Genomic DNA, 20,007 nt, shown 5'->3' on the forward strand with positions numbered 1-20,007 from the left:
ATCATATTTTAAACAGCTAACAAAACACAAACGTCGTAAATAGATCAAAATGGTTATAGGTATCAATGTTTTATTATTATACAAAGTGAATTTATTTAATGTATTTTAAGTTTTAATACAAAAAAGCCATCCAAAGCTCAGTTGAAGTGCTACTTCTCGGGAATTCCCGACTTTTCCTTGGTCATCGAGTTCGGGAAGTTTTGAGTGTTGGTGGCCGATGACTTGAGGTATCATCGAGACTTCCGCTCGACACTACACGATACTAGATACTGACACACTTGTTTCATCAGATCAAACCAAAACTCAAAATAAACAAGTGGAGGACTCTGGTCAACCTTTTCTGTATTTTTATTTATGTTATGTCGGTAAATAGTTCAATTTTAAATACATATTTCAACCCTACTCTTAATATTATTTATTAGATTATTATTAATTTCTATATAAATCAGTGACGCACACTTTGACTTTGACTTTTGATTTTGATCAGTCTGAAATATGACTGAAGTATAACTGAAACTGACGAGGTCAACCATAATTTCAATTCAAGTTTAAGACAAATCACGAGACATTTTCCTCAAATCAAGTCTGATGAATGGCTTACCAAATTAAATCCTCTCTTTCGTATTTATTATCAGAGAGAAATGAATAATCAACGTGCGCTGAGAAATTGGTCGGTCTGAAGTTGATCTCTAGTACTCTATCTAGCTAATAGTCCTAGTGAACTAGACCTCCTCCTCCCCCTCCTACTCCTCACTCCTCACCCTCCTCCTCATCCTTCTTCTTCTTCTTCTTCTTCTTCTTCTTCTTCTTCTTCTTCTTCTTCTTCTTCTTCTTCTTCTTCTTCTTCTTCTTCTTCTTCTTCTCCTCTTCTTCTTTTGATTATTATTAATTATTATTACACTCCAGCACGGTTTCCTCGGAATAATTTGAATGTCCCGACTTTTTTCCTTATTATTCTTTGCTATCATTCCATTCCTTCCTCGGAACTAATTTTTTCCAGCCAACATTTAAAAAAAAATTAAAGTCTTTTAAAAAAAAATTCGACCTGATGATTTACTGTGACATTGACAGTCACGTATGTGTGTATCTATCTACACTGCAGGTGTGTGTATTCAATATGATACGCATGCAGACCCAAACAGCCATTCACATACTCTATTGCTGTTTCGCATAACCGACACTTCTCTGCGTATTCTTATCACTTTGCCATTCATCCCAATTTTGATCCCACTGGCCATGATTTGATAAAAGTTGGCACGACAGTAAAGGAATGTTGTGATACAGCACTGCCCCCCCCCCCCCCACACACACACACACAAACCAACCCCTTGTAACATATCATGTATATAGTTATCTCCCTCAGCATATCAATAAAGTAAATGCATAATAAAGTTTCCTTTATATTCATCCTCAAGCGGTGATTTGTCTTTGGGTCTATTCCAAGGAAATACTGGAATAATCCAGGTGTCAGCCGCAGCTCATTGCCTCAAATAGAGCTAGGGACAGGTGGCTTGCTTCGGGCCACATAAAAGGGTGAATATTCAAACTAGGTATATTTTGTGTATGAAGCAGATACCAAACCGCTGTTACACTGCCCCCCCCCCCCCCCCCCCCCCCCTCCTTTCTATCAAGTCGCTTTTGGCAGGGCACGGTCTTTCCTGGAACCATTTTGCATGTCCTGAGGAGTTCGAGGAAACTGTGCTGGAGTATAGCAGTTGTTGTTGTCATAATAATAGTAGTAGTAGTAGTAGTAGTGGTAAGTAATAATCATTGAATGAGCTCACAGGGGAAATGTATCAATATGACTTCCCTGCCTGACATTTGAATTTCATTTTGACTGATATTTGAGATTGACTTTAGGATATAAGCTGTTCTGCGTTTTTCTCTGTGCCATAGGCTTCTGGTACCAATTTGGCTCGATGCAGCGGCCTGTTTTTTGACTAGACAGTCAGTGAACATAGTCTGTTGTGGAATTCTTGTAAATGATGCCAAATTTATTATAAATCATGTCTCTCATATCTGAATGTAAATTATGGACATATAAGTCTTTATTATGGAAAATGTTTTCTATGAGTTTAATGGAGAATGGATTATGCCATTTGTGCTAGTTTCCCTTGCAGTAAATATTGATTACAGTATAGGAAGGTTAAATGTGGATATTTATTTATTGCTTGACTATTTTGGAGGAATTTTAATTTTTTAAAATGAAAATCCTAAAAATTTGAAACTTTGCAAGAAGATGCAGTTTTGAAAGACAAGAACATGCACCTAGGGTATTTAAAAAACAAATCAAATTTTATAAATTTAAGATTATGCAATTCATAATTGTGATGCCCTAAGTTTTCATAGTCATTTTTTAATGCCCGTTTTTTTTCCTTTTTGAATGCAATATCTTAACGGAACATTAAATCCACGACACTGCACTACAAAACTAAGTGCAATACTCAACGACGTCATAATATGAAAGTTAATTCTTTGTAAAATAAAACAATTGCCCTCCCATGTTTGCAAGTAAAAATAATTATTAAAATATCTGTTCCAAGGAATGATTAAGTACATTTCACGCTCTGATCTTTTTAACTAAAACAAAAATGCATTCAAGGGAAAGATATTTTGATTTTGTCTTTGTATCCTCACAATTTTAGAAGTACATTCCCAAAAATTTAATAGACTCAGATGATTTTAATTCTCTTACATCTTGCTCGATAGAATAGCTAAAATAATATTTGATATGTTTAAGCTTAATATTTCTGCAAGTGATTGAAGTAATATTTGTTTATTATATGTACGTTTATATATGACTAGGTCTTTGTTTGCATGAGTGAATATGTGGTTGTTGGTATATGTTTTTCTATTTAATCTATGTATTCGTTTAAATCACTTAAAGTCTGATTATTTGGAGTAGGAAGATGTGCCAAATATATTATTATTATTAGTAGTAGTAGTAGTACAAAATGAAGAGCATATTTGTAAATCTAAATAATCTCAAGTGATCAAATTTGTTTTTAAAGGAAAATGTAGACAACCATTTAATCAGAAAGATTTCCGCATAGCTTTGCTATTCCTGTTAAGGCATTTACACTGTATTTTAAAATATATAAATGAACCAGCTGTTTTTGGAGTGAAAATAAGGGCCTTACTTCCAAAGTGAAACACAGCTGTCACAAAGTGCCTTGTCAGTCATTAGTAGTTAATTATTCAGCTTGTATTAATGATTACCATAATTTATTTTAATGAGAAGAGTTCATTACTTATCCATTTAGTAGCTTTACAGTTCTTTATTCTGGTAACTATTTCTTGCTTTGGTGCTTTATTTGTTTTCTGTTGTTTTTTTTTGTTTGTTTTGTTTTCTATAAGGATATTTTTTACTATAACTAGAACTCGATATGCCTTCTATGAACAGTTGCCTCTGTCCATCTACCAGTGATTGGGTAGCTGTGTCTAGATTAGAGCTGAAAGAAAATTCTTTGCAATTTCCCAGTATTCAATCCCACTGGTAGCAAGTAACTGTTATCGTCTGTTTAACGTAAACCACAGAAACCCAGAATAAGTATGGCTTCACCGACCTCTTGACTCGAAATGATAATAATAATAATACTACGTATATAATAATTTTATTTTGGAACAGTAGATTTTGTATCACAACCAGGTTTGTTGTTATAGTTAGGATTTATATTCGATTTATGTGAACACAGGAACTCTGCAACCAAAAAAGATAATATACATATTTTTTTTTTGTTTTTAATTTTAATCATTCCAATATTCATATAGAAGCTACATAGAGTGATAGTTGTTTCTGTTCATTCGTGAGATAAGATTATATATATCCATAAATAAGGTGGCATATCATGAGTGTTGGTCAGTAGGTTTGAGAAAAAAACATTTGTATCATCACAGATAATCATGAGTGATAAAAATGTTTACCAGTAGTTGTTGTTAGATTTGAAGAAAAAAAATCATAGTTAATGCTACCATGCAGCAGTAGCAAAAGCATGCATAAAATGGAAAACCACAATTTTTCAGGAGAGCCCCAAAAAACTATTCATTATCACTACCTAGCAGTAAAGAGACAAATACCGTAGTAAAAAGTTGCTTTATTTTTCCTCCTCCCCTCTACCCCCCCCCCCCCCCCTCTTATTTTTTTTTTAATATCAAGAATTTATTTTGAATACCTATATACAGATACAGGTGATCGTTATGATGACAAAGTTATAAATAATTTGACCCAATTTCTTTTACGGATTTTTTATTTTTTTTGTTCACTATACAGCACAATGATTATATGTGATGTTGACAAAAAGACCCAAACGTGGAGTCTAGCCTCTTGAAAAATCACAGGAAAGAAAACAAATTTATCGTTCAAGTAATTGAGCTCTGTCATAAGATTTTATGGATAAGTTACCATTTTTAAATTTTCTGTATTTCCTTCAGATCAATTGACTCATTGAATGCCCCAGTAAACACCAGATACAGCTTTCTTTTTGTGTCATGGCAGTGACGGTAAGCTACAGCACAGTTTTATAAAAGCAATGATATGAATTGTTCCACAGTGTTTGATGTTGATAATTTTACCCGACGTGCACTTATTTGCTGGTTTGATAACCCAATTCCTCATGAGCTCATTGTTGTAATGGAAATCTTTAAAAAATGATGCAAAATATTGTCCATTACATATGTACGCGTTGATTTTACCCCAATTTTCTTAATTATAATAAAAATTTTGACAGTGTCTTCATACATTATTATATAAAGAAATAAGTATTTTCAAAATGCAACATAAGTGATAGTGATGTTCTTTAATTCAGAAAAGTGAGTGGAGCAGGCAATTATGTTGGTAACAACAAGATATGAAGTGAGTAGAAAAGTGCCAGAAGACAATAGAGAATAAAAAAATTTTCGCGGCGGTGGTGGGGTTTGAACCTGCGACCTTATTGGTACGACAACTCCGCCTGGCAGGTGAGAGCGTGGCTCTACCGTCTGAGCTATCCACGAACACAAAAATATTCGTATCAAACCCAAGTCATATTTCTAAAGCCTTCTCTCACCCACTACTGGAGATCGCCGGCTCGTTCGCGCGCCACCATCGCGAAGTTTTTGACCAGCAGTTAAGCTTAATAGCCAATATTCTCAACACAAACACATAACATAGAAACGATTGAGACATTGAGTATGCTCCGGTATATGGGGTGAATTTTTTAAAATTGGCACTGGAGGATGTCCAACGACAACAAATGTGAATTTCCACCGCTCTTGAAATTAAATTATATTTCTTTGTTGGTAAGCAGTGCATTACTATGTTGTATTAGTATTATTATATACTTCATCTCTTTCCAAAGCTTGCCAAGTATAGACGTGTAGTGGCTTATCTACCCAATCTGAGGACTGCTGTGATCAGGTGCCGGGAATTCTCTTCTGCTACCAAAAAATTTGATCCCAGAAACAATGAAGTTGATGAAGAATCTGCAGGTGAAAAGAATCTTTCTTTCTTTCTTTTTTTATTTTTTTTTTTATTTATTTATATTTTTTATTTTTTTATAATTATTATTATTTTTTGAAAATTTATTTATATTTATTTTATTTATTTTTTAATTTTATTTTTAAAAATATTTTTCGAATAGTATTTATTATTTTTATGTAAAATCATATAAATAATCATGAAGACTCACCATGTGAGGGTTTCCTAAAAAAAAAAAAAAATTCTTTCCAGGTCTTGTTAGACTAGACAGAATTCTTGAATTTAAAAGGGTAGGGTTCATTTTAAAAAAAATCTTTGCTCTATATATACAGACTTGCTTACTATTACGAAATATTAGTAGAATTATGATATTTTGACTCCAATATCATGACTTCATGACCGTATCCTGTTAATTAAATCTTATTGAAAATGAAAGTTCAATCGACTACATAATTTTAAGGATGTTGAAGTGTTATTCAATTCTTGTGAAAGTAAATTGTTGATTTTTAAAGTCAACTATAGTGACTACAATATTTAACTCCCAAAAGGTACGAATTTTTAGATTTTCCAAGTCGGCATATATAATATAATATATATATATATATATATATATATATATATATATATATATATATATATATATATATATATATATATATATATATATATATAGTGTATATATATATATATTGGACGCTTTTAAGGACAAGTGGGCTATCCCAGATTTTTCGGTTTTTAAAATAATTACATAGGGGTCAAAAGTGGGCATTGCCCTACCCTCTGAAAAGGTTTCGAGCATCAATTTCGTTTATTTGCTTCATTATCGGTATAAACTGCCTTGTGTTTTAACCGAAAACACAATGTGTACATAAGTGTAAGTGGGCTAACCCTTCAAACATGGCTTCAACATGAGACATGTCGAATTCACGACTGAATGAAGAAAACTCCCCACCAAACAACAATGCCATCATATCAGATAATGTTTTGCATTTCAATTGTCAGTGTAATGTGTTTAGACGCATAAAACATTAATTTAAGGCAATAAACATGTGTTTAATGTAGGAAAATTGATTAAATTGACTGCATGTGTGAGAGGGACAGCCCATTATTTCGCAACATACATGTCCATGTGTAAGATGGGATAGCCCATTTAACTAGGGATGGCCTAGTGTGCAAATTGGTGGGATAGCCCTTATTATATAATGTAAATTCGTTGCTCAGTGATGCTGTTTAAATATGGACAACTCGGCCAACCCACTTGTTTTTAATAAAATAAGAGAATTCTGTAATGTATTTGTTGCTTTTTTTATGACTATCATCGTCAAATACAATTATCATTCCACACAGAAAGTTTTGAAAAAAAAATATTGAATAGTATTTGAGTAATTGGACATTTTATGGGATCGAAATCTTCAATGTTGATTTTCTCAAAACAGTAAAATCTGGGATAGCCTACTTGTCCTTAAAAGCGTCCATACATAGCATTTGTCACAAAATCCAGTTATTCATATAGATTCACAAGCTTGAGTGGATAAAATCATTAAATATGAGAAAAAATTAAAACATGTTGGCTTAGAAATATTTCATATAATTTTCTCAGTACATTACAATTAAAATGTGGTTTATTAATTTCCTTTACGATACAGCATCTTTGGCATTCAATAAACATTTGCTTACTTTCTATATTTTTTAAATGTCTATAATAGCCCCAGTCAGTTCCATTCAGTGGCCAGAGGACGTCTTAGGACTTTTGTGTCCCCCCGATAAAAGATTTCCTTTACCAGGGTTGGTTGGTGCATGCGGTAACTCCAGACGCATCCAACAAGAGTTGATTAATGCCAGGTATGATGATCGAAATTAATCTGATATTTAAGACCTGCTGATCGGCTATGCAGACATGTGGACAACACTTGTCTTCTGATCGGAAGGTTCTGGGTTCAAGTCCAGCTTTGAGAGGCAGAGTTGAGTCTTTACTCACATTCTCTAACCATACTCATGTGTAAAATGAAGACCTCACTGTTAACATTGTTGTCTCTGACGGAAAAAAAAATGTAAAATCGCTTAACAGGCATCATGTCTTAACCTACATGTTGTTTAGTGTTGCTATTGACTAGGGACTCCTTCTAAAGGCCTTTGAGCACGTTTAGTGGATATTGCGATCTTTAGAAGCTCAAGTTTTTTTTGCTTTGTTTTTTGTTGATGGCCAGGTACTCATTTTACACCTGAGTATTGTGAGAGAATGTGAGTAAAGAGCCTTTTCCAAGGACTCAACTAGGCACCAAGCGAGGCTCGAACCCAGGATAGGACCTTCCGATCTATCATACCAATACAGCTGCACTTGAGTAAGGTGAGAAAATGAGAATAAAGAGCCTTTTCCAAGGACTCAACTATGGCCCATCAGAGCGGGATTCGAACCCTAGAACTTCCAATCCAAAGGCAAGCGTCATTCCATTAGATCGCATACCAGTCCAATGCTTCACTAATTTAGTTTATCCTCCCACTTCATCCCTTGAAAGAAACTGACAAATTTGGGTACACAGGCTCTAGTGTAAGATTTAAAATCTGAAAAGATGTATCTGTGAAACAGGGCTAGACAAAGCAGAAAGAAAAATACAAGAAAGACCCATCCCTCATTTTCTGGGATGTTTATTTTTCTTGTATTTTTCAATCTGCTTTATCTGGCACTGTGTCATACACAGCCCTGAAAGAAAGAGAATTTAACCATTTCAAAGAGGAGAGATATCAAATTCCAGGTTTTAATTATTTTTAAAAATCTTGGTACAAATCTCCATCCTTATCTCCTGCTAATTAAATTTCATGAGTTTGAGAAAAAATGCTTGAACTGTTGCTTACACGAAGAGACCAAGAAACCAATCTACAATGTAAGAATTGACTTCAGTGAAGAAAAATTATCAAGGTGGAACAGGATATAAAACCTGAATAGTGATAGAGGGCTTTTCCTTAAAGATTACCTTGCTCATTGCGATTTGCAATGATTCATTCACTCCCCCCAGTAAGCCATATGAATAAAAATGTCCATTTCATATAGTACAAAACAGTAAGGTGTCTTTTACAATATCCATCACTGCCAATAGCCAGGTACTCATTCACACCTTAATGAATCCCACTTTTCCATTCATGTTTTCAGGAACCAAGCTACCCCTTCAAATCAAATCAACCTGCAAGAAGTCCTTCCACCTCTTCCAGGAGAGAGACATTCCGATATTGCTGAGCAATTTCTGACTTCTCTTGATGAGGTAAGCAATTTATTTCTGAAAATTGTCTTTTAGAGTCATGAGGCCATGGAGTCAGAGTTTATCCCGGTTTCTGTAGTGATAAATGGACAATAGCAATTACTTGCTACTAAAAAGTACTTTTCCTCTGTCTCCTCTTCCTCCTCCTTCTTCCTTTTCTTTTTCTTTTTCTTCTTATCCTTCTCCTCCTCCTTCTCCTCCTCCTCCTTCTTCTTTACCCCATACAATAATGAATTCCAGTGTATTTTAGATGCATTGCGAACCATCAGGCACTCTATCTACAAACTATAAAGCGGAATACGCTTCTGCTAAGTTTACACCACCTCCGCCCATTCTACCTGTATTTTTATCATGCTGCCTGATTGTTGCCATCCAAGCAGTGTGAACTCATTGAATCAAATAAAGACAGAGGAATTGATTAGTTCTGACTGATGAACATTTCTTGATGAGATAGCAGGAGACCTTGAAATCAGTCATGGAAGTGCCCATTGACATCAAATCCTTGGGATTCTCAAAGGTCTGTGCTTGTTGGTTACGCAGGCAGTTGATCAAGAACGGGAAAGGGCGAATTGCTGTTTTGAGCTGCTGGCTAAGTGGGAGAGGTGACAGCTTTTTCAGTAGAATAATCACTGGATATGAAACATACATACATCATGTGAAGCTGATTTGAAGAGACAATCAATGGAATGGTGACATCCCTCTTACCAAAAGACCAAAAACTTCAAAACTGAGAAATCAGCTGGGGAACAGTGTTTTGGGACATTAGAGGTGTAATCCTCCTTGATTTGCTTCCACAGGGAGCCACTGTCAACTCTGAACATACATAAAGACTCTGAAGCATCTCAAAGCAAGAATTCATCGAGTTAGAATAGATTTGGAGATTGAACGAGTACTGTTTCTTCATGAAATTACCGTCCACATACGTGTCAGGAAAAGGGAGGTAATCACATCATTTGGATGGCCAACTCTGCCCCACCATCCTTATGCACCAGACTTGACACATTCAGACTTTCATCTTTTTGGTCCACTGAAGGAGGAAATGAGAGGAAATCACTTTAAAAATGATGAAGAAGCCAAGACATTAGTGAAAAAATTGTTCAAAGTTCGGTCATCTCAGTTGTACGAGACGGGATACATGCCCTTATATAAAGATGGACTGTGGCTATCGAGAAAGAGACTATGTAGCAAAGGAGCATTCCACTCAGCTAATGCCAAGCTTTAATTTGAGGTATGATGCATGGTATTGATTCAATTTGTTTTATAGTAATAAGTAGAAGAGTCCCATTACTTTTTGACTCAGCCTCGGATAAATGATAAAAATTTAATATATAGACAAAAATACAAAATTCGAGTTAGATATCTATAGTTTATATGAATGGTAATGAATATCTAAGATTTCATATTTGGAATCTGAATCTGAAGCTTCTTTTAATATCCACATTCACTGATGAAGATTTTGACATGAACAATAACATTAAGTTGAAATTCAGCAGTAATCTGAAAGCTCTCTAAATAAATCTAAAGTGGGTGCAGATGTAAATTCCTGCAGTAAATGGTTCCAATCTGTGATGGTTCTGGGGTAAAATGAGAATTTTCTGTGGTATTTGGTGGATGTCAGGAGGATGAAACTCCATGTGGGAAGTCCTAGATGTTCGTGTTGGTGTTTGTTGGTCCGAATGTAACTGCTTCTGTCTGCTAATAAATAGAGGTGCCTAAATAAGTCAATAAAATGGAGATAAAGATAAAGGGAGTAAATCTGACTCATGAATGAACAACACACATTAGTCAGATTTACTCCCTTTATCTTTATCTCCTGTCTGCTATGCGTTTTCTGCAATTTGAGGGTCAAAGGTTGCTTTTTTGAAAAGACAGACTGAAATTGGGCATTTAGGGCGTCGCTTTGCCATGATTGAGGCTATCACATTTCTGTCCATTTTCTTGTGTTTGATGTATGATCAGAGTTTTTTCACACCAGTAAATTAGTTTCTGTTCTCATCAGGGCTAAACATTTCTTCACGTAGTCCCAATATTTTGGACGTAACAAGATGTTTCAGAACTATGTGCTTCTTCTCTTTGTAACTGTGATAATTAGTCTTTTTATGCATTTAAAATTTATAACACCTGGCACACTGTTTTAACACCTTTCTTATTGACTTTGTGATCCATGGTAGGCTGTTTTTGTTTTTACACATTTTATGTGGATAATCGCAACACCTTGGGATCAGCGAAAATGTTGCAATTAACCGAAATTGAGTGTCTAGTCAACTATTGCAACATTTTACACATATACAGTAAACTCAAATCAGTTGTTGTAAACATTGTTCATAGTCTACCACAGACTGAGCAATACGATTGAATTAAAAACCTTATGGAAGTCCTGTATAGATTTTGTCAAGCAAAAGCAGCTTTGCTGCAAGTCGACGTCTTATTCAGATTGGATTAACTTTTACTCTTTTGTTCTCAACATTCGTAAGAGGCAAAGAGTTTAGTCGTGATGAGAGACAATAAACTCTCACCAAACTCGTTGGTCACAATGAAAAGTTGTCAATCTCAAACAAAAGACATCGCTCAGTCTCTCTTTGCAACTGTCATTGTCTACCTGTTGTAAAGACTATGCCAGCCCCCTCCCCTCCTATTTAATGGCCACAAGATGACATCATAAACCCAAACAGTAAAGCCCCGCCCTCTTTTGTCTCTAATAAAGTGGTGACACACTACTGTTCACTCGATTTTTCAACCTGTCACGATTGCTTCCATGATGAAATTTAATCATATTTTGTTAGATTGATTTCTTGAATTTACCATTTTTTGAGAAAATTTGTTGCGATTAACCAAAGTTTGTTGCAATTAACCAGTGACTTTTATATAGAATTAATTCCGTTTCTAGGCAAATGTTGCGATTAACCGAAAGTTGCAATTAACCGAAAGTTGCAATTAACCGAGTTGTGATTATCCGGAGTGGACTGTAAATGTTTACTGATACCATTCTCTAGAAAATGCTTGAACTTTTGCCAAAGTTCTTCAGTGCTAAATGTTTGCATATTTAAAAGTTCTTTAGCTGTTTCAGTTATTTCATTTCTCAGACCTTCCTAGTCTGCTTTTCTGAAGAGATGTTTTTCTCTCTGTTTCTTTACATTCTTTTACAGGTTTATGTCAATCTCAATGATAATTGCATCATGGTTTGAGATGCCTGGGGTGATATCTTAATGTTTTATAAGACTGGAACTATTGGTGATAATTAAATCTAACGTGTTTCCCATGTGAGTTTGTTCTCTATGAGCTGAGTATGAGCGCACTGTCCTATAAAGATGTTAAAAAAAAAAATCATTGTGTAGCTGTGCAAAAAGGGTCTTTCCTTTTAATGTTTTCGTTTTCCAGTCACAACATGAGAAGTCAAAATCTCCTCTTGTCATGAAGCTGCCATTGGCGATTGTGTTTATTCATTATTCCTCATCATTTTAAGTTTAAAATCACTTTTTGACATCTGGCCCACCCTGACATGATACGGGTTGAGGCAGTGGGTTACAAATATTATGATTATATTGAATGTGATCATAATGTATTTATATATTTATTTATTTATTTGTTTGATGTTTCCTGATTTTCCATTTTGGCTGCTTTACTGGAGATGGCAGGGATGGAATCTTGTGTTTTTGTGTGTGTGTGTGTGTGTGTGTTTGTTTTGTTTTTTGTTTTTTTTTAAGAAAAATGAAATAAAAGATCGTCTGGCAGATGTCACGCCAGTTCAGTAAATGGTCCCATTTGTGACTAATCATCTCAAAATGTGTTGTATATGTTTTGGTTTCAAAATCAGACTTACAATGTCGATGAGGCGTCGAGTAAGGCCCTCGGTTGATACTGAAGGGGCCACGACACGAAGTATTATTATTTTTTTTTTTTTTTAATTTTTCACTATTTTTACTAAAAACCATTTCTGCGAAGTTGCGATTTTCAGTTTTTAAAAGGGATTTAAAGTTGTTATTTACCGTATGGCAGTGGCGTCTCGCCTGTCAATAAATCTGTGATTTTATGAATCCGCTACAATTCCTGTTTAAATTTATATTTAACACCTGTGGATTTATTTTGTATTTAAAGAGGGTGACAGAAACAAAATTAACGTTACTTTTGATCATTACTGTATGTGTACTCAATAGTATAATATTATATTGACGTAAAGCGCCAGTGAGTAATTTGATTCGAACATAGCACTATATGAATTCATTATTATTATTATTGTTATTATTATTATTATTATTATTATTATTATTATTATTATTATTATTATTATATTATTATTATTATTATTATTATATGTTATTATTATTATTATTATTATTATTATTGTTATTGTTATTATTATTATTATTATTATTATTATTATTATTATTATTATTATTATTATTATTATTGTTATTATTATTATTATTATTATTATTATTATTATTATTATTATTACTATTATTATTATTGTTGTTGTTGTTATTATTATAAAAGAAAAGAAAAAAAAACATATGGGAAGCTCCAGAATAAATGAATAGAGGCCCTATATAAATAGCTATAATAGAACTTTTTAAAGAAAACCTATTCCCATCCTCTACAAAGATATTATACCGTTTTTCTAAATGTCAAGAGTAACGAGTATACCGTGTATAATTTTTGTTTAAAAAAAAAACATCGTCACAACACGGCGTGAAGTTTTGATAGGTTTGACAAGTATTTTGATGAATAAGATAAATCTCAATTAAAAAAAAAAAAAACCAAAAAAAAAACCAAAAAAAAAAAAACCAAACCCAAAACAGCTGGTTGTATGTATCATAATAAATGCGTCGATTTTCCTGTTCTTGGTAAGCAGAGGGTTAAGGACAAATAACATATCCCGCATTATTTTTAAAACAAAAACAAAAACAAAACAAAAACATTTACAGGTCACTTGGACATCGTTGTTTAAAGTTTTTTTTTTTTTTTTTTTTTTTTTTTTTTTTTTTTTTTTTTTTTTTTTGTGGTTATTTTTAGTTATATTGGCCTAAACCTCTTTTAATGTTAGATATACGATCACACATTTTAATGGTGGGGGGTAAAGCCAGGAACCTTGAACGTCCCCGCTTCAGGCTCTTTCGTTTGTTTTGTTTTTTACTTGGGCTAGAATATTAACCCTCTTCTCCCTATTGCCACCAAGGTTACAAGTAAAGGTAGCCTCGATTGACACACACACACACAGACACACACACACTATTATATCTATTTAAATTTAGCACAGACACATTGTGAGTTTGTATGTGTGTGTGTGTGTGTGAGAGAGAGAGAGAGAGAGAGAGAGAGAGAGAGAGAGAGAGAGAGAGAGAGAGAGAGAGAGAGAGAGAGAGAGAGAGTGTGTGTGTTTTGTTGTGTGTGCTTGCCTATGATCCTATGAATGACAGTATTATGCCAGGTCAACGTGTGCTATCTTGGAAATACACAATGTTTTGCCACGAGGGGACCATGACCAGGGTTGCCAGATTAATTTCAGGCATTCTGCCAACTGGATTTTAAAAATCTGCCAAATACCACAAAACTCTGCCAAACCGTACTGTTTATAGTACCCCCTTTGAAAACTCATCAGTTTTATTAAACAAAAAATTCTCAAGGCCGATGTCATATTTTTTTTTCATTTCCCATTTTGTAAAAATCACTATTACATAAAAATTGCCATGGAAAACGTGGAGTAGACCTATACATTCATCCCGAGGCCTCGGAAAATAAAATCTGCCAAATTTCTGCCAAACTGCCAAACCGATTTTTCTCTGCCAGACGACTTCAAATTCTGCCCAAAAAAAAGGACATTTGGCAGAAAATCTGCCAAATTGGCAACCCTGGCCATGACCCGATATGACCCAGTTTTGATATAATAAGCATTAAAGGCTATGAGCTTGTTTCCATCTTTATGTGTACGGATGGTCGTAGTAAAACCATATTAAATGGCGTGTGGCTTACAAAGTTACCTTACATAAAAACGTGCTTTTGTTGAAATTCTGTCTCAAATCTGTAATTACTAATAGTGCTGTGAGTTGAAATCTTTTTTTCGTGGATTTTTCTGTTTCATACCCTGCATTTGTCGTAAAAGATGTGATTATTAACTCGAGCGAAAAATCTGTAAATATTTAATTATACCGTGCTCTGAATAAATCCGCCACACACGTAAACACACTCGTGAACATACACTCTCATTACTCTCTCTCTCTCTCTCTCTCTCTCTCTCTCTCTCTCTCTCTCTCTCTCTCTCTCTCTCTCTCTCTCTCTCTCTCGCTCTCGCTCTCTCTCGCACACACACACACACACACACACACACACACACACACACACAAATACCAATACTCTATTGATGATGTCCTTTTAGGTAAAATACCCACAAAATCCGATATAACGCACCAACATCAAATCTATGTGTAACCTGAACCTTGAACATTTTTGTATGATTGATATAATATGATTTAGTGAGAACTTATCACCAAAATGGCTGTTTAAAACCAATTAATTAACAAACAACTGAATGTCGTTCCTTCTATAGATAGAACGAAGATGACGTCACTCAGGGCTTTGTTATTGCATTTTGTCATTGATGTTTTTGGGTAATTCTTACTAAACTGTATTAACCAGAATTTAAACGTTCACGGTTACACATAGTTTTGTGTGTTAGTCCGTTATACTTCCAGATGGCAATGTTGTGAGCTACTTAGCCAAGCGCATACTTTCTATATTTATATGCCATGGTGAGAACTGGCTGTCCGAAAACGACAACAAAGCGTTGAAAGACTTCAACCGTTTACAACTTTGTATTGATAGTATGCGCTTGGCTAAGAAGCTCACAACATTGCCATCCGGAAATATAACGGACCAACACATAAAACTCTGTATAACCATGAACGTTTTTAGTCTGGTTAAGTGAGAATTACTCATAAACGTGGATGGCAAAAACATTAACAAAGAGCCGCGTGACTTCAACTTCATTCTATCTATAGATAGTTCGAAGATGACGTCACTCAGGTCTTTGTTATTGTTTTTTGCCATCCGCGTTTATGAGTAATGCTCACTGAACTGTATTAACCCGACTATAAATGTTCATGGATACACACAATTTTGTGTGTTGGTCCGTTATACTTCCGGATAGCAATGTTATGAGCTTCTTAGCCAAGCGCATACTATCTATAAAGATACTACCTTATAGATAGTATGCAGATGACGTCACTCAGGCCTTTGTTATTGTTTTTGCCATCCGCGTTTGTGAGTTGTTCTCACTAAACTGTATTAACCAGACTATAAAAGTTCATGGTTACACAGAGTTTGTGTGTTAGTCCGTTATACTTCCGGATGGCAATGTTGTGAACTCCTTGGCCAAGCGCATTCTATCTATAAAGTTTCAAATGTGCTTTGTGTGTTGGTTACAATGATATTTATAGATAGTATGCAGATGACGTCACTCAGGCCTTTGTTTTGGTTTTTGCCATCCGCGTTTGTGAGCTGTTCTCACTAAACTGTATTAACCAACTATAAAAGTTCATGGTTACACAGAGTTTGTGTGTTGGTCCGTTATACTTCCGGATGGCAATGTTGTGAACTCCTTGGCCAAGCGCATTCTATCCATACGTGTATTCTATGTAATTTTATGTTCAAGCATCTCTTTTTGTCAAATTCACAGATTGACACCGGAGTGGTGAATCAAGCAGATTGCAAGCCTTCACCCATGGACAAACTGGAGTGTGTCGCCCACTGCTGTCCCGTCTTACTCAGGAAAGGTGAGAACCTGTTGTTTCTTCCTATCTTTTTATTGGGGGGGGGGGGGGTACAGATGGAACGAAATTGACGTCACTCACCTCTTTGTTGATTTTAGCAAGGCATTTTATGAGTAGTCATCATTAATCATCTATAGATAGTTCGAAGATGACGTCACTCAGGTCTTTGTTATTGTTTTTTTACCATCCGCGTTTATGAGTAATGCTCACTGAACTGTAGTTACCCGACTATAAACTTTCATGGATACACACAGTTCTGTGTGTTGGTCAGTTATACTTCCGGATGGCAATGTTATGAGCTTCTTAGCCAAGCGCATACTATCTATAGATAGAAGTTGACCTCACTCAGGTCTTTGTTATTGTTTTTTGCCCCATGTTTTCTCACTAAAATGTATTAACCAGACTATAAATGTTCAAGGTTACACATAGTTTTGTGTGTTGGTTTGTTATATTTCCTGGTGGCAATGTTGTGATTTTGTTAGCCAAGCACACAGCATCTATAAACGTTTAAGGTTCCACATTGTTTTGTGTCTTGGTCCGTGATATCCGCTGGTGGATGCAATGAGCTTTTTGGATAAACGCATAGCATCAATAATAAAAATGCTGCTCTCTCTCTCTCTCTCTCTCTCTCTCTCTCTCTCTCTCTCTCTCTCTCACTGAGTCTCTCTTTGTGCAGCTCTCTATCTCTCACTTTATACCTATCTCTCACTGTCTCTGTATGGCCCTCTCTCTTTCTCTCTCTCTCTCTCTCTCTCTCTCTCTCTCTCTCTCTTTCTTTCTTTCTTTCTCTCTCTATCTCTCTCTCACTCTCTTTCTCTCTCTCTCTCTCTTTCTCTCTTTCTCTCTCTCTCTCTCTCTCTCTCTCTCTCTCTCTCTCTCTCTCTCTCTCTCTCTCTCTCTCTCTCTCTCTCTCTCTTCCCCCTCATGTTGAGAAGGTAACCCATCAAACACTTTTGTATTAGGTCAACTTTATTTCCAGATTTTAAAGAATTATTTCCTGACAGAAATTTGATGGAATCGGAGTTAACAGTCATCACCCTCAGCATCAAAACAGTCAATGACATGACGTTGTGGTCATCTGCAGTGGAAGAAGAGCGGGAAGCACTACTGGAAACAGTAAGGTTCTATGTGGTCTAGTGGTATGACACTCGCTTTCGGATCGGAACGTCCTGGGTTCGAGCACCGCTCGGCGCAAAGTTGAGTCCTTGGAAAAGATTCTTTAGTCACATTCTCTCACCGTTAACCGTTTTCCGAAAAATTGTAATATCGCTCTAACAGGCGTCATGTCCCGTCCTACATGTTAAATGTTGCTAAATGTGAGCATATTTAGTAGATATTGCGCTATATAAAAAAGCTAAAAGAAAAGGGTCATGTCATAGTCCTTCAGAGCCTTTAGGCCCATAGAGCGGGAGTTTATCCCGGTTTCTATAGCGTGAAATGAACAGTAGCAATTGCTTGCTCTCCTTTGGATAGGACGCTAGTCTATCGCAAAGTACTTTCCACCAGATCTAACATACCCAGCTACTCCAATCACTGCTGGGTGGACAGAAAAAAATCTTGACAGTAGTGCCGCGCTGAAGATCGGTCTGGACCGCGGTCCGACGGTCTTTTAGCTGTGAACCGAAGACCGGTCCCAGAGGGGAAGACCGGCGACGGTCCTCACTTCTTATCACCTTTCAACTAGTGCGGGGCGGTCCTTGCAAGGACCACGGTCCTACGGTCTCGCGCCATAGCCTACTACTTCCCCAGCGATTCGTTGCTTCGGTTGCCTATCTTCCACCAATCACCACCCATCCCACTTAATTAATCGCACCCACCCCCCTTTGCCATACACTAAACGACACAGACGACCATACAGGCAGACGACCACCAACCTCCACTCCGCAAACCGCCCTTTCGTGTGTGAGATGGGGGGAACAGGAGGCGCACGCCTTGGACGATTCCATTATACGGGGTAAATTTCAAAATTTACTACACCATAATGATCGCAATGACAATGATCTATGGTGAAGGCATGACCCCTCTTCTCTAATGGGTTATTGTTTGAAATGTATGTGACTACAAAAGATGTGTGTGTTTGTGTGTGTGTGTGTGTGTGTGTGTGTGTGTGTGTGTCGAACCTAGCAAGTAGCAAATCCGATTTTTTGTTTTCTTTTGTCCATCTCTTGTCACCACTCCTTTCTATCGCAGTGTTGTCATTTATAATAATACAATAATATTAAAATTTCGTTTGGTGTTTTTACTAATCAAATAATATGAGTTTCATTAGTTTCTTCCTTCCAAAAAACCCAGTTATAACGTCTGAATTTTAAAAAAGTCCAATAGAATATTTGGGGACCCCGATAGCTCAGTTGATAGAGCACTCTCTTTATACGCAAAGGGCCAGAGATCGATCCCGGGTGCAGTCGATTTTTTTCTGAATCCCTGTCTACTCAGCAATGAATGGGTAGCTGAGTTTGTTAGATCTGGCGAAAAGTCACCATCGACCCCTCTTATCACCTCATCCACCCCCTCTTATTATAACTTCACGTCTCTCTCTTACTCTTCAATGCTCGCTGCCCTCTAATGTGTGTGTGGGGGGGTAGGAGTTGCGTGTGTGTATCAACGCCACGAACAACTCGATCAACGCCTTGGGCGATGCCATTATCTCCGTTAATGGGGATAAATTTCAAATTTTATTAAATTATCGAAGTAACAATGAAGTACGGTGAGCAAATAAAGAAGGCATCACCCCTCTTCTCTAATTAGGTTACAATTTGAAATGAGTGTGACTACTCCGTGTGTTTTACTCCTGTAGGCCACGGTTTTCATCGTGTAGCGGTCTTTAACGGTTCAAGAATGAACGATCCCACGCTCTCAAAGGTCAAACCAGTTCGAATTTCCAACAGTCTCTCAGGAATGTTCAATGTCGAAAAGGACCGGTCCTACTAGGACCGGTCCTTGCGGTCTTCATTTCCCAAGGACCGTAGGACCGTGGTCCTTAAGCTTGCCAAGGACCGCCCCGCACTACTTGACAGCACCCGGGATTGATCTTGTTCCCTTTGCATGTGAAGTGAGTGCTTTATCAACTGAACTATCGGGACTCCCCATGTCTTAAGGATAGGATAGTTATATGTGACCCACTCTTTTGAAATGGTATTATGAATCAGATGACCCAGAAAACTAACTTTAGAACTAAAGTGATGACGAATATGGACTTTCAGATTTTGCAATGTAAGAAACTGTGTGTAGTCACCACCATAAAACAATCCAGTTTTTTTTATAGTGTGAAATAGACAATAGCAATTGCTTGCTACCCTTTGGATAGGACACTAATCTATCGCCAAGAACTTTCCACTTGATCTAACAGACCGAGCTACCCAATCACTGCTGGATTCACAGGGGGGGGGGGGGTTAGAAAAGCACCCGGGATCAGTGCTCTACCAACTACAAACTGAGCTATTTCCCCCACCTCCACCCCCTATTTGTCGTGAGTTGCTTTAGGTTAGGAATCCCTTGTAAGGTGCTTTGAGCGCATTTATTGGCTGGTACC

At 36.3% G+C, this 20,007-nt stretch overlaps 1 protein-coding gene across 2 annotated transcripts in view; it reads left to right on the top strand.

Moving 5' to 3' along the window:
- The first annotated feature begins 229 nt into the window (after nt 1-229).
- Nucleotides 230-20,007, top strand: part of LOC144965703 (cobalamin trafficking protein CblD-like) — a 24,762-nt gene continuing 4,984 nt past the window's right edge. Inside the window, exons 1-7 of one of the 2 annotated variants that reach the window (XM_078901303.1) lie at nt 230-365; nt 4,432-4,500; nt 5,337-5,466; nt 7,162-7,297; nt 8,604-8,712; nt 16,382-16,478; nt 17,455-17,591. In XM_078901303.1, coding sequence (XP_078757429.1) covers nt 4,489-4,500; nt 5,337-5,466; nt 7,162-7,297; nt 8,604-8,712; nt 16,382-16,478; nt 17,455-17,591 — 621 coding nt within the window. In that variant the 5' untranslated portion in view covers nt 230-365; nt 4,432-4,488. The remainder of the gene's footprint in view (nt 366-4,431; nt 4,501-5,336; nt 5,467-7,161; nt 7,298-8,603; nt 8,713-16,381; nt 16,479-17,454; nt 17,592-20,007) is intronic. The other variant, XM_078901304.1, reaches the window with a different exon arrangement.

This window comes from Berghia stephanieae, chromosome 2 (genome assembly GCF_034508935.2).
Source record: "Berghia stephanieae isolate SIO BIC M18660-M18661 chromosome 2, UCSD_Bste_1.3, whole genome shotgun sequence".
Lineage (NCBI taxonomy): Eukaryota > Metazoa > Mollusca > Gastropoda > Nudibranchia > Aeolidiidae > Berghia > Berghia stephanieae.